This window comes from Orycteropus afer, unplaced genomic scaffold (assembly GCF_000298275.1).
Source record: "Orycteropus afer afer isolate SDZICR_OR568_19922 unplaced genomic scaffold, OryAfe1.0 scaffold00111, whole genome shotgun sequence".
Classification (NCBI taxonomy): domain Eukaryota; kingdom Metazoa; phylum Chordata; class Mammalia; order Tubulidentata; family Orycteropodidae; genus Orycteropus; species Orycteropus afer.
In genome coordinates, this window is record NW_006921698.1 from 6,507,919 (window position 1) to 6,522,568 (window position 14,650).

The window sequence follows — 14,650 nt, forward strand, 5'->3', positions numbered from 1 at the left end:
AAAAAAAAACCCCACACAGCCATTTATGGCCATGTACATAAAAAGCAAACAATTTAGTCTGAGAAACATTAAAATGGTTCCCAGAGTGATGAAATATGATTCTAAGACAGGCTTTTAGAACCTCTTACTCTGCCTATGTTGTAGGACCAGTGGGCTTGTTCACTGAATGGGCAGAGTCTGGAAAAGCTCTCATTCATTAATTTTAGAGCTGGAAGAGATCTAGATATTATCTAGTCAGTCTTACTATTTTGCTTTATTGTAGGGATATAAATAGAAATGAATAGATATTGCATCTTTCTTTTGGGACATTTATTTACATGCAATTTTTCCCCATCAGGAAGAAAATTAACACAGAAGGTGATGTTCCTCCTTCTATGTCAGGGAGCTGTGCTGTGTGTGTAGATAGGGTGTTATACTTGTTTGGAGGACACCATTCAAGAGGCAATACAAATAAGGTTAGTGTGTCTAAGGATTGTGTTCAAGGTAATATTGTTTGTATTTTCAAACCTCAGATTTTTAAGTTTAGCCCCATACTTATTCCTGTCCCAGTTAAAGAAACTGATTACTGTATGAATGTACCTTGTAGCACTTTGTTTACTAGTCTATATTTACTTCAGTTTTTTATAAAGTCAGCTTTTACTGGTAACTTAAGAGGGTACAAAACTTCCTAGGTTGCTTTTTCTTTGTGCTCTATGCAGCTGTCTGTTCTTAGAATCCTGAATGATAAATGAGTATTAGTAAACAAATTAGGAAAGAACATTACAAATATGATTTGATGGAGGAAAGGGTAAAAGTGAACAGAACCCCACTTGGAAAGCGATAAGGATAAATTAACACTCACAGAATTCCACATACTAATATTTCTATATATACTATAGTGCTATAAGGTGCTGCTGTTCAGTCTTTATGCTGTTTTCCAAATAGGAAAAAGTTGCCAGTTGTTCTCTTTCAGACCATTAAGAGACAGATGTAGTCAGCAAGGTGCATATTAGGAGACTACTACTTATATGTGGCTACCATGCATCTTCTATGCTGAGCCTTTGCCTGGTCTCTAGATACACAAAGATGAAATATGTAGTCCCTGACTCCAAGAGCTAGATTCTAGAAAGGATACAAAGTAAACAATTGACATAACATGTTACAAAATCTAAGTCATAGCAGTAAATACTGTTGAATTTGAAAAGGAATCCTTAACATTGTAGGTAGTACCATGGGGGAATGGAATTAGGAAAAGGCATTTGGCTGCTAACCAGAAGGCTGCCGGTTCAAACCCACCAGCCACTCCTCGGAAGAAAGGTTGGGCAATCTACTTCCGTAGTGATACCACCTTGGAAACCCAAGGAGGGGTTGTTATGAGTCGGATCTGACGCCATGGCAGTGAGTGAGTTTTCACCTAAAAGGTGATGCTTGAACTGAATCATAAAATTGGATATAGGTATCAAGAGGCCGAGGTACAAGCAATTATATCTTGTTCATGCAAATGACAAATAGTTTGGTGTAAATGGAACATATGGCTGAGATGGTTTCAACTTGTGATGCTAGAAACCAAGGGATTTCTTTGGGATGTATTGGGATACCTGTGAGAGGAACATAGGGTATTAGGTGTGCTCTGGGCCACTATTCCTCCTCTACTTTAACAAGCATAGTTCTACTTTTATTTTTTAAAATACTTTGTTTTCAGTGAAGGTTTACACAGCAGTTTAGGTTTTCATTCAACAATTCTTCTTTTTTAAATGTTGGGTTTTTGCTTGAAGAGAGTCCTGAGCCTAATATTTTGTGAGGCACTACTACAGGCTATAGGAGCTCTGGTGGCGTAGTGCCTAAAGCACTTGACTGCTGACCAGAAGCGTGGCAGTTCAAACCCACCAGCCACTCCTCAGAAGGAAGGCTGGGCAATCTACTTCTGTAGTGATACTGCCTTGGAAACCCAAAGGGGTCGCTATGAGTCAGATCTGACTCGACAGCAGTGAGTTTGGTTTTGACTACAGGCTGTAATTGAGCCATTTTTCAGAGTCAAGGGGAAGAAGAAGAAGAAAATTTGACACAACATGAGGAAGCTTGGAAAAGGAGAGCAGCTGTGATCTTACAGGATTACAGTTAGTTACAGGCAGCTAATACGTGATAATGGCCAGGGCTGAGCACTTTAAGTTTGACTGAAAGGAAGATTGGGTGTCTTAAGAAATAAAAACATTAATTACCAGGATGTGACCTCTTTGAAGGATACCAATAATATTTTAAATATTTATCCTTAGCTCCTGGGGTTAAGGAGACACTTAAGATATGTTTTTTTTAGATTGAATGTGAAGGTTAAATTGCTAAATATAACTTATTTCAGTAATATCATCCTGTCATACCATCTACATAAGGCAGTAAATAAGGAATTTGAACCAGAATGTATCAATATACTGCTGCTGCTTTCATCAATAAAGTCTTGCTATGGAAAAAAATGAGCTGAATTAAATAGTGTGCTTAGTTACTTAGTTAATTCACATTCTAGTCCAAGATACATATTTAGATTTAGACCAGTAACTGGCAGCTAGTCTACAGTCTACAGTTTCAGTAGCATTGAATTGTGACATTCTTTTAATAAATCAGAGTAAAATTACATGCCAAAACTGACCTCCTTTCATGAAACCAAATCTAATTGAAATGATTGCTTCTGGCAGTTCTACATGCTGGATTCAAGATTTACAGACAGAGTGTTACAGTGGGAAAGAATCGATTGCCAAGGAATACCTCCATCATCAAAGGACAAACTTGGTGTCTGGGTATATAAAAACAAGTGAGTTAACAGCACTATAGGGTTTATATATGCAAAGTGGTTTACCCAATAATCATCATAACCTTAGAACATACCTCACAGAGCTGTTATGAGAATTAAATGAATTAATACATGAAAACATTTAACACAGCACATAAGACATAGTTAAATGGTCAGCAATATTAGTCATTGTTATTTGAATAAGTATTTTCATATACTTGTGTCTCATAGTGTATGACAAGAAGAAAAATCCTTTGTTTGAATTTTTATAGTGTTTTTAGTTTTTTATCAAACAGGTTAATATTTTTTGGAGGCTATGGATATTTACCTGAAGATAAAGTACTGGGAACTTTTGAATTTGATGAAACATCTTTTTGGGTAAGTGAAGTTTCATATTTAAGTATAGTCTCCTTAGTTTGTAATTTTCTCTTTTGCTAGGGGTTCTGTTCAGTTTGCCTTGTTAATAAATCAGGGAGCTATATATAATTTTATAAACATTTTGTAAAATAACTCATTTATCTTCCCTAGAATTCAAGTCATCCAAGAGGATGGAATGATCATGTACATATTTTAGACACTGAAACATTTACCTGGAGCCAGCCTATAACTACCGTGAGTGACTGAAGAATAATTATTAAGGCAAGACTGCTTAGAGAAAAAAGGGGATCTATAGAACTGGGGAGTCCATGGATGGTACAAATGGTTGGGCTGCTACCTGCGAAGCTGTGATTTGAGTCCACCCTGAGGGGCCTCAACAGAAAGGTCTGGTGATCTCCTTCCCAAAATCAGCCACTTAAAACCCTGTGGAGCACAGTTCTTCTCTGATACACGTGGAGTTGTCCTGAGTTGGAATGACTCCACAGCAACCAGTCTGATTACCAGAATTAGGAGGTGATATGAGACTGACTGTTCATTCTTATTTTCTGGAGAGAGAAGATCCATACCTTTCATTGTTCTTCAAGGAGTTGAGAATGGAAAAAGGTTTAATGAATGTTTAAAGAGATAACCAAGCATCTATTATCTGGTAGATTTTAAATGGTGGTTGCTATTATTTGTAAGTAAATAAACGATCTAGCACTAGATTGGAACTTAAGTTACTCAAATATTACATTTCTTTCTCCTCTGACACAGATAGTATAAATGTGCTAGCTTTTATTTTAAGAGGTAAGAAATAAAGCAAGCATTTGATTACATTAACCACCCATTCAGTAGTACATTTCAAAAATTAAAAATCCCAAGTTTTCATAGTTGGCTTTTGTACTGCAAGGATTAGAAGTCTGTGTTTCAGGTTAAAAGCTTAAATATCTCAGGTATTCTTACCATACATTCAGAGAAGACCATTTATTTCTGGTATTTTCCTCCTGTCCATAAAAGGTCACTTATTACATTGCTTTTATGGCTTTTTAATAGGGTAAAGCACCTTCACCTCGTGCTGCCCATGCCTGTGCAACTGCTGGAAACAAAGGCTTTGTATTTGGAGGCAGATATCGAGTAAGTATATATCGACAGTTTTTATGACTTGCTTTTGAATTATTCAAAAAGATAACATTAAGTATCCTTTTTTAGGATGCTAGAATGAATGATCTTCACTATCTTAATCTGGATACATGGGAGTGGAATGAATTGTACGTATCACTTTAGAAATGTTATAAAAAAATTCAGGTTTTTTCCTGTTGTCTTTGTATACACAAATATACATACATATGTAACTGTACTTGCTTAAATTTCTATAACTATGTATTTAAAAAACACCAGTAGATCCTTGAAAACATTTATCTTCACTTTTATAATTCCTGTTCCCATAATGGTGTGCCTGGCACATAGCATATGCTCATGTTTGTTGAAAAGGTCTAAAGTTGACTATGCTTTCAAAGAAAATAATTCAGTATAAAACATGTTTTTGTTAACACCAAGAAACCTTGCTGAAGTCTTTTATCATAACAATTCCGTACAAATTATAAAAGAGAATTTCTTTGGCCAGTATTTCTCTGCATTAAATACAATAGCTGCTTTTAAATACTGATATTGTAACTTAGCTATTATTTTCAGAATTCCACAAGGCATATGCCCAGTTGGTCGATCTTGGCACTCCTTAACACCAGTTTCTTCAGATCATCTTTTTCTCTTTGGAGGATTTACCACTGATAAACAGCCACTAAGTAAGTCTTCACATATATAATGAAATCGTAATACAGAAACAGTGGGAAAAAAAAGTATTTTAGATGTCCTAGATGGCTATAGAGTTGATTGAAAAGTTTGCTAGTAATTTTGATCCTACAAACATACCTGTATTTTTTTTTTATATATTATGATACAGATATCCATTCTCTGCAGTTAAGAAATGACCTGGAGCACTTAAAAGGCCCTCTGAGGAGCTGTAACATCAAAGGGCTCACTTAGTTCACTGCAGAGAAAAAAAGGAAATGTACTTTCTGTGTCTGCTCACAATTTGATCACCTTTCCTGCTAAAGCTGTCCCCTTTAAATGTCAATGTCACACTGACAGAAAAACATACTTTTTTTTTCCCTTTGGTTCAATCAGGTGATGCCTGGACTTACTGTATCAGTAAAAATGAATGGAGACAATTTAATCATCCGTATACTGAAAAACCAAGGTATGAACTAGAAAAGGTAATTGTTATACTAAATTAATGAGATTCATAGATGTGCAAGACTGATTAGCACTGAGGGTGTTTTTGCTACATTAAATCTATCATTATAAAGATCCTAGCATTCACTGAGGTTTGACATTATGCTTTTTCAAAGAAGAGAAAACCAGTGTCATCTTACCCAATGCATTCTTTTCCATTACTGGTGAATGAAGATGGGGCTGAATTTGAGTATGCATCTTCTCTCACCATTAAATTCTCCGACAGCTACAGTTTATATCATCAAGATTTTCACCTAAGGAAGCTGAACTGCATATGGATTTGTCATTTAAAAAAAAAGAAAAGACTAGGAAAGGGAGAATTTCCAAACCATAAAAAATGTACATGGGAAAGAAATAAAAAACTTTCCATTGGATTTACAGTAGTACTGTATTAAAAATTTATTTAGAATTTAAATCATCCAGAAAGAAGTATTTCTCTTAAATATTTGTTCCTAAGCTGATGGTTATTTTTCTTATTAGTTTTGATTAAACAGAATTGTTACAAAGATGATACAATAACAATCTGTTCAAAGCACGTTTAGGTAGGTAATCCTGCGTTTTTTCCAAACCTCTAATCTAAGTACAGTCATACCACTAGTGGGCTTCACCTGAGACAAATGTTATTTCCATAGTGCCAGGCTTCCAGCTACTTTCATGCAGGCAGGGCTTTCAGCATCCCTTAGGTGTTTTGTGAGGCAGCTGGCCCTACCTAAGGAAAGGTACTGAGCAGAAGGCATAGATGACTCAATCTCCCATAAGATGATTACTAACCAAGACCTAGAGAACAGATCATATTTTGTTCAAAGCTCTCATTGCATAAACGAGGATTAGGCTAGAAAGGTAAGACAGACACGACTGTGTGTGTGTGGCTTTTGCTATTTTGCCTGAAGATTTTGCTTGTTTACCATGATGTTTTGGTTGAAACTATCTAAAAAGGTCTTACCTTCATTTATATGTAGAATAGAGCTGATAAGATATTAACTTGGGGTTTTTTTTTTTTGGTGATTTTATTCAAACTTAAGTTTTTGTTTTAAATGTAGGTTATGGCATACAGCTTGTGCCAGTGATGAAGGAGAAGTCATTGTTTTTGGTGGGTGTGCCAACAACCTACTTGTCCATCACAGAGCTGTGAGTACAGTGCCTTGTGTTAAAGGGCACTTTGTAACATTACTGAAACTTATTTGTGAAGTACTTGCTTTATGATGATGTATTCTTCAACTCTATCTTTCAGGCACACAGTAATGAAATACTTATATTTTCAGTTCAACCAAAATCTCTTGTAAGGTAGGTAACTTTTACTTGGTACTTAGATTAAATTTTGTCTCTTAACATTTTAAATGAACACTCTTGAAAAACCAGGTTTGTGGGTAATGTGATTGTGATAATATGGCTTTACTAATTAAACAATTCCTACAGAAATCTTTAAAGAAAAAGTTTTTTTTTTTTTTTTAGGGGGGGTAGTTTAAGTGAATGTACTTTTTAACTGTAAATAAAATTTTTCTTTCCTGTCCACTTTCAGATTAAGCTTAGAAGCAGTTATTTGCTTTAAAGAAATGTTAGCCAACTCATGGAACTGCCTTCCGAAACACTTACTTCACAGTGTTCATCAGAGGTTTGGTAGTAACAACACTTCTGGATCTTAAGGCCTCAAACATGATAGTGCCTCTGATCACTTTGCATGGACAGCAATTCTGTAAACATCCAGAGTGGCATCATTTGTATAACTGAATGCAATGTTGTAGTTTACAGCTTTTTAATTTCAATGTGCATGTGAATGGCCTAGAGAACCTATTTTTGTGTCTGAGATGTTTGCAATAAATGTATTTAACACCAGTAATCATCCTCTATTAAAGCAAATGAAATTTAACACTGGGGCTTTTTACCCCAAAGAATGGTTATTCTGTTTCTGTTTTGGTTAACTTCAGAACATACACCCCTAGAAACATTATATTAAATATTCATATCACTATCAAAGTAGTTATTTTAAAAATCTAACATTTCAGATTTTTTAAATGTCAAGAATAGGCTATGATTATGTAGTCTAATACTGTAAATATAATAAAGGTTTTTTTTTTACATTAATTTCTAATAGAAAAATATTCTCAATAGACTAAGCTGGTAAAAGAAATTGCAGAGTGACCAACAGCTGTTTAGAACTTTGACCCTAATGGCTTGTTGTAGAGGTCAGGGCAAGTAGTCATGTTGATGATCAGTAGCTGTTGTCCAATCAGTTGTAAGGTAACAGAGTTTTTGTAGCTCATAAAAGAATGGAAATAATATGAGACTTTGTTCTCCAGAGTTAGTTCAGTTAGAAAACAGAAAAAAGCTGGGTGAGGAGTTTTCAACCATAAATCTAAACGATAATTTTGATATTATAGGTTAAGATAACTCTGTAACACGCCTATTGATAATTACTAGAGATAGAAAATGTTACAAAATTGAATAAAATTATATGGAAGAAATTAAGATAAAAATATTGAATAAAATTATATGGAAGAAATTAAGATAAAAATAGATGTATAAATGAATACCAAAGATGTTTAAATACATATTCTTTACTACTTAAAATTTTTGCATGAGTAATGAAAACATGATTTTCATGGAAATGATCAACACAAATTTCTTCTTGGTGTAATTTTTAAAGTGGAGTCATGGGAATTATTAGTCTTTTGTACTTTAAATCTGGTCTGACATTTTTTTAACAAGTATAGGTGAAGGCAGAAGGAAATCTACTCCTTCAATACTCAGTTTTCAAGACATATCCTAAACATTTAACTGCCCCTCCCCTAAAAAATAAACAGTTGTTATTAACCTTTGAGTAATATATATATGTATTAGACTTTATATACAGAATATCAACTGAATAGTCTAAGCAACTGAGCCACTTCACAATCCAATTTCTTTACAATATGAAATGAATACTTAGTATTAACCTCCCAAATTCAAGTAAATGTAGGAGAATAACTACAGTTGTATACAATTACAGTATTTAACTGTCCACCAATGTTTTAGGAAATCCTACCATAGATAATGTTTCCTCTATATAAAACTAGAAAAAACAAGAGTAAGTCCTTTTGGTGAATAGAGCAAGGCAATCTTTAGTTCATTATTTAAATTCAGAAGTCTTGTTACATGGTCTTTTCATCTTTTAACTTCCAAAAGGCTATAAAATTGGCTCTTCTCAAATAATTTATAATTACATTTCAGCTATTTCTTTTTTACATTCAGAAGATTGGGTGCAGACACTTTCACTTTGCCAGGAATATTTCTTGATAAATCTGTGTCCTAAAAAAAGAAAACTGCTGAGTATCTTCACATTCTATAAGGTCACGGGTGTTTCTTTTACAATGATTATGTACACTCTGCTGTCAAAAGAAAGGCATTTCCAAAATTTTCAGCTGAAATGATTTTCTAACTAATAAATTGGTCCTAAGTAAGACAGTAGTTTTTAACTAAAACAATACCCGAAGCCTGCATCTACATCAAGCAAGAGCAAAACCTAGAAAACTAATTACTAACATTTTTTATTGTACTACCAATCTCCACAGAATTCTGGAGGAAAACTTTACCTTTACACTGCGGAATAAGTCTTTTTCTCTTGCTGTTGCTTCTTTGGAATGCATGAAACTATTTAAGGCTGTTTTTGCAGCTGTAAATAGAAAATGGAAAATTATTTCTGTTCATCCACTGAGTTGTTTAAAATCAAAATACCAAATAATAATACCTTTTCCCTTTTTCTGGACACCAGGAGTAAGCTTCACTTTATATCTTTAAAAAGAATTACATGTGTTACTACATAAGAGATTATAAAACAATTAATACAAGTCATTACTGTGCCAGCTGTTATGAGTAAACTAATGGTGACTTACTTATAGTTTGCCATGGTGGTATAAGGGGCACATATTGGAATGGCAAACAGTAGGATATCTTCAGGATGTGGTTGCCCTGTCAAAGAATCAAATAGATTTTCCTAAAAGAGGAAAATGAAAACAATTATAAAAATAATTTATGCCAGTCCTAAAAAAGGAAAATGCTAAAGCACTATCAACATATATCTGTCCTTTTATGATGGACATACAGGGTAAGAATATATCTCCAAAGAGCTGAATACCAAAGATGTTTAAATACATATTCTTTACTACTTAAAATTTTTGCATGAGTAATGAAAACATGATTTTCAAAATTGCACCCACCTATAGATGAATTTGAAAGAAAGGGAAAAAAATCTGTCAGACATTATATATGCTCAGAAAATTCCTATATTAAAATGATGCAAAATAATTACCACAAGCAGAGTTAAGTCCATTTGGATGGAAATGGGAACAGATATTCTGGCTAGACCAGAGGTTCTCAAAAAGGGATTTTGCCCCCTCCTCCCCAGGAGACATTTGGCCAAGTCTGGAGACATTGTTAGAACTGGATAAAGAACCCAGGGGTATTACTAATGCTAACACTGAAAAACCTTGGGCTATATAATAGCCTTCTCTCTTGCCTATTCTTACAGACAAATCCTAAGTGTACTTAAGAAATCCCAGTTGGTAGGCTGCCTATAAGATTGCTTGTATTTATCTAACAATATAAGACTAAATTTAGATATAGGGCAAAATACTTAGGACATATAAATAATATCTGAATATCTATCATGCACAAACTGTTCTAAATGATTTTCATATATTATTTTAATTCTTAAAAGAACTCTCTCCTGGTAGGTCCAATTATTATCTCCATTATATAGATGAGGAAACTGAGGCACAAAGAATAATGTCTCCTAAGTTGCACCGTTATATGTAGTGAAGTTGAAATGCAAAATCAAAAAGCTTGACTGTAGAACCTACATACAGTCTTATCCCTGCAAGTTTAAATTTAATTAGATGTTTTGTGTCAAATATTCTGCGAACTGGGTACAATGAAAGTGTTGCAGGAGAAACCCAAATATAAAATCATACCTCATTTCCCTGTTGATCCAGATCTTGCTCTTCCTGCTCCAAACATATTAAAAAAAAATTATATAAAAAAAAAGTCAGCTACAAGTTATGTTTAAATTCCACACCATTAAACTATAAACAGTGGTGTAACAAGATTCACAATCTTACCCACAGCTCTGGGCCCCTAAAGTTGTGTTCTGTGTCTCAAGACTTTAAAATGGATTAATTTAATCCATTTTAAAGCTGGGTATGGTTTTTAATTTTTCAGAAAACAATGCCACTTGAGAAAAAGGATAGTTTAAAAAAAAAAAGACTTTTCACAAAAAGTATATGCTAAAGCAGAGAACATTATAGGAAGAGTTTAAAACGACTAAGCTTGATAGGTCTCTAAATTCAGGTGTGATATACGTAAGGTAGTACTTTGGGTCTTGTGGACCTGTTTTAGTTTTCTTTAGCTTCAACTTCAATATGCATATACTCAATTGATGGTCTATTCCAGTTAGCGGCTGGCCGCCTTCTGACTGATGACACTGAGTTTCTCTGTCATCTCTTCCCACAGATGTACTAAATTTGATTCTTGTGTATTCCATCTGGCAAGGTCCATGGGTAGGAAGGTAATAGCCACTGTTTATATATGGTTGAATGAAAGGTTTTTGCAATGAATAAGTCAGTGGTCATGCAAAATTCTATCATGCAATCTCAGGCATCATTTCTGTCACCAAGGCTGTATTTTCCAACTATTAATGCTGCTACTTAGTTTCCAACTTTTGCATTCCAATCAACAGTAATTATCAATGCATCTTGAATGCATGTTTGATCAATTTCAGACTGCAGAAGCTGGTAAAAATCTTTTAAGTTCTTCATCTTTGGCCTATTTGGTGTATAAATCTGAATAATAATCTTATTAACTGGTCTTTCTTGTAGGCATATGGACATTATCCTATCACTGACAGCATTGTACTTCAGGATAGATCTTGAAATGCTCTTTCCAGCATAGACGACAATATGATTGTCTGATTCAACGTGGCCAATACCAGTCCATTTCAGCTCACTACCCACCAGCCACTCCTCGGAAGGAAGATGGGGCAATCTACTTCCGTAGTGATACTGCCTCGGAAACCCAAGGAAGGGTCGCTATGAGTTGGGTCCGACTCAATGGCACATAACAACAACAACAACAATGCTTATTAAGGACCTCTGGTAGCGCAGTGCCTAAGGCACGTGACTGCTAACCAGAGGGCTGGTGGTTCAAACCCACCAGCTACTCCTTGGAAGGAAGGTTGGGCAATCTACTTCCGTAGTGATACTGCCTCGGAAACCCAAGGGTGGGGTCTATGAGTCGGGTCCAACTCAACGGCACATAACAACAACAACGCTTATTAGGATTGTCGATCGCTATGCGTTCCGTATCATTTTTCAGAACTTCCAACTTCCCTAGATTCACAGTTCATACGTTCCATGTTCCGATTATTACTGGAATTTTGTAGCTGTTTCTTCTAAATTTGAATAGTACCACATCAGCAAATGAAGATCCTGAAAGCATTACTCTCTACCAACATCATTAAGTCAACTCTACTTTGACGAGGAAGCTTTTCTCTAGTCATATTTTGAGTCCCTCATCTTCTGGCACTATATCAGACAATGTTTCACTGCTATTCCTAAGGTTTTCAGGTGCCAATTTTCTCAGAAATGGACCTGCTTACTTGGGAAACTCTGCTGAAACTTGCCCAGCATAGGTGACCCTGATGGTATCTGAAATACCTGTGGCATAGCCTCCAGCATTATAGCAACATGCAAGTCACCACAGTACAACAAACTGATAGACTAGTGGTGGAAAGACATCACATACGAAGAAAGAAACAGATCATTAAAAAGACAGGACAGAAAGACCATAAGGGATGTTGGAAGAGACTCTGAAACTTGCTACTGAATGGAAAGTAGCTAAAGTGAATGGAAGAAACAATGGTATAAAAGAGCTGAACTGAAGATTTCGAAGGGCAGCATGGTATTAACAATTTCAAAGTGTATTACAATAAAATGTGCAAAGACCTGGAGATAGAAAACCAAAACGTAAGAACATGATCCGCATTTCTTAAGCTGAAAGAATTAAAGAAAATATTCAAGCCTCAAGTTGCTATACTGAAAGATTCTATGGGCAAAATATTGAACAACACAGGAAGCATCAAAAGAAAATGGAAGGAATACAGAGTCACTGTTCCAAAAAGAACTGGTTGACATTCAACCATTTCAGGAGGTAACATATGATCAAGAACCAATGCTACTGAAGGAAGAAGTCAAAGGTGCACTGAAGAATCAAGGCTCCAGGAATTGACAGAATACCTATTAAGATGTTTCAACAAACAGATGCAAAGCTGGAAGCGCTCACTCATCTATGTCAAGAAATGTGGAGGACAGCTACCTGGCCATTTGGAAGAGATCTGTATTTGTGCCCTTCCCAAAGAAAAGTGATTCAACAGAATATGGAAATTATCAAACAATATCATTAACATCACATGCAAGTAAAATTGTGCTGAAAATGATTCAAAAATGGTTGCAGCAATACATGGACAGGGAACTAACAAAAATTCAAGCTGGATTCAGAAGGGCATGTGGAACAAGGAGTATAATTGCTGATGTCAGATGGATCTTGGTTAAAAGCAGACAGTACAAGAAAGGTGTTTACTTGTGTTTTATTGACTATGTAAAAGCATTTGACTGTGTGCATCAGAACAAATTATGGGAATTCCAGAACATTTAATTGTGCTCATGAGGAACCTGTATATAGACCAAGAGGCAGATGTTTAAACAGAAGGAGGGGATACTGTGTGGTTTCAAATCAGGCAAGTTGTGTGTCAAGGCTGTGTCCTTTCATCACACTTATTCAATATGTATGCTGCGGTAATCAAGATTGAAGGAAAGACTCATTAACAACTTGAGATGTGCAAGTCATACAACCTTGCCTGCTTAAAGTGAAAAGGACCTGAAGCACTTAATGATAAAGATCAAAAACTATAGCCTTCAGTATGGATTACACCTCAACATAAAACAAAAACCTCACAGCTGGACCAAAAGCAACATCATGGTAAATGGAGAAGAGATCGAAGTTGTGAAGGATTTTATTTCACATGGATCCACAATCAATACCTATGGAAGCAGCATTAAAGAAATCAAATGATGTACTGGGCAAATCTGCTGCAAAAGACCTCTCTTAGAGTGTTAAAGAACAAATAGGGGGCATGCGGCTGGGGGTTCTGGGGCGGCTTTATTCAAGGACGGGCCCAGACAGGTAGATAGGTGTGTGGCTTGGGGCTTCTGGGGTGGCTTTATTTAAGGCCAAGCCTTGGATAGGTGGGGAAGTGAGCAGAGTGGTTACGACAACTAAGGGACATGAACTTGTCTGCCATTTTGTCATCCTGTGTAGCTTGCATGTTGCTGTGAGGCTAGAGGCTATGCCACTGGTGTTGCAAAGTGCCAGCAGCATTACTTATGGTGGACAGGTTTCAGTGAAGCTTCCAGACTAAGACAGACTCAGAAGAAGGAAGAGGCCGTCCACTTCTCAAAGAACTGGCTAGTGGAAACCTTATGAATAGCAGTGAAACATTGACATATTGCTGGAAAACTTTATGAATAGGTCTGAAACACTGTCCAATACAGTGCTGAAAGATGAGCCCATCAGGTCAGAAGGCACTCAAAATATGACTGGGGAAGAGCTGACTCCTCAGAGTAGAGATGACCCTAATGATACGGATGGAGTAAAGCTTTCAGGACCTCCACTGGCTGATGTGGCATAACTCAAAATGAGCAGAAATAGCTGCAAACATCCATTCATAGTTGGAACATGGAATGTATGAACTATGAATCTAGGAAAACTGGAAGTTGTCAGAAATGAAATGGAACACATAAAGATCGATATCCTAGGATTAGTAAGCTGCAATGGACTGGTTTTGGCCAGTGTGGATCACACAACCATATGATCTACATATGATGCCAGGAATGACAAAGAGAAATGGTGTAGTATTCATTGTCACAAAGACTGTTTCAAGATCTATCCTGAAGTACAGTGCTGTCAATGATAGAATGATATCCATATGCCTACAAGATAGTTAGATCAGTAGTTAATACTACTACTATTCAAATCTATGCACCAACCATACCAAAGATGAGGAAATTTAAGATTTCTATCAAATTCTGCAGTCTGAAATTGACAGAACATGCAATCAAAATGTGTTATCACCGGCGATTGGAATGTGAAAGTTGGAAACAAAGAAGAAACATTTGTACTTGGAAAATATGGCCTTGGTGACAGAAATAATGC

At 35.8% G+C, this 14,650-nt stretch overlaps 2 protein-coding genes across 2 annotated transcripts in view; one reads left to right on the top strand and one right to left on the bottom strand.

Moving 5' to 3' along the window:
* KLHDC2 (kelch domain containing 2) overlaps nt 1–7,053 on the top strand; it is an 11,041-nt gene extending 3,988 nt beyond the window's left edge. Inside the window, exons 3-13 of the mRNA XM_007943679.2 lie at nt 338–455; nt 2,667–2,782; nt 3,058–3,139; nt 3,290–3,373; nt 4,172–4,252; nt 4,328–4,386; nt 4,811–4,920; nt 5,303–5,375; nt 6,451–6,538; nt 6,642–6,694; nt 6,930–7,053. Of these exons, the coding sequence (XP_007941870.1) occupies nt 338–455; nt 2,667–2,782; nt 3,058–3,139; nt 3,290–3,373; nt 4,172–4,252; nt 4,328–4,386; nt 4,811–4,920; nt 5,303–5,375; nt 6,451–6,538; nt 6,642–6,694; nt 6,930–7,053 (988 nt within the window). The remainder of the gene's footprint in view (nt 1–337; nt 456–2,666; nt 2,783–3,057; nt 3,140–3,289; nt 3,374–4,171; nt 4,253–4,327; nt 4,387–4,810; nt 4,921–5,302; nt 5,376–6,450; nt 6,539–6,641; nt 6,695–6,929) is intronic.
* A 1,564-nt stretch (nt 7,054–8,617) lies between these two features.
* NEMF (nuclear export mediator factor) overlaps nt 8,618–14,650 on the bottom strand; it is a 78,098-nt gene continuing 72,065 nt past the window's right edge. Inside the window, exons 29-33 of the mRNA XM_007943680.2 lie at nt 10,357–10,389; nt 9,280–9,380; nt 9,135–9,178; nt 8,980–9,059; nt 8,618–8,695 (exon numbers count right to left, since the gene is read on the bottom strand). Coding sequence (XP_007941871.1) covers nt 8,618–8,695; nt 8,980–9,059; nt 9,135–9,178; nt 9,280–9,380; nt 10,357–10,389 — 336 coding nt within the window. The remainder of the gene's footprint in view (nt 8,696–8,979; nt 9,060–9,134; nt 9,179–9,279; nt 9,381–10,356; nt 10,390–14,650) is intronic.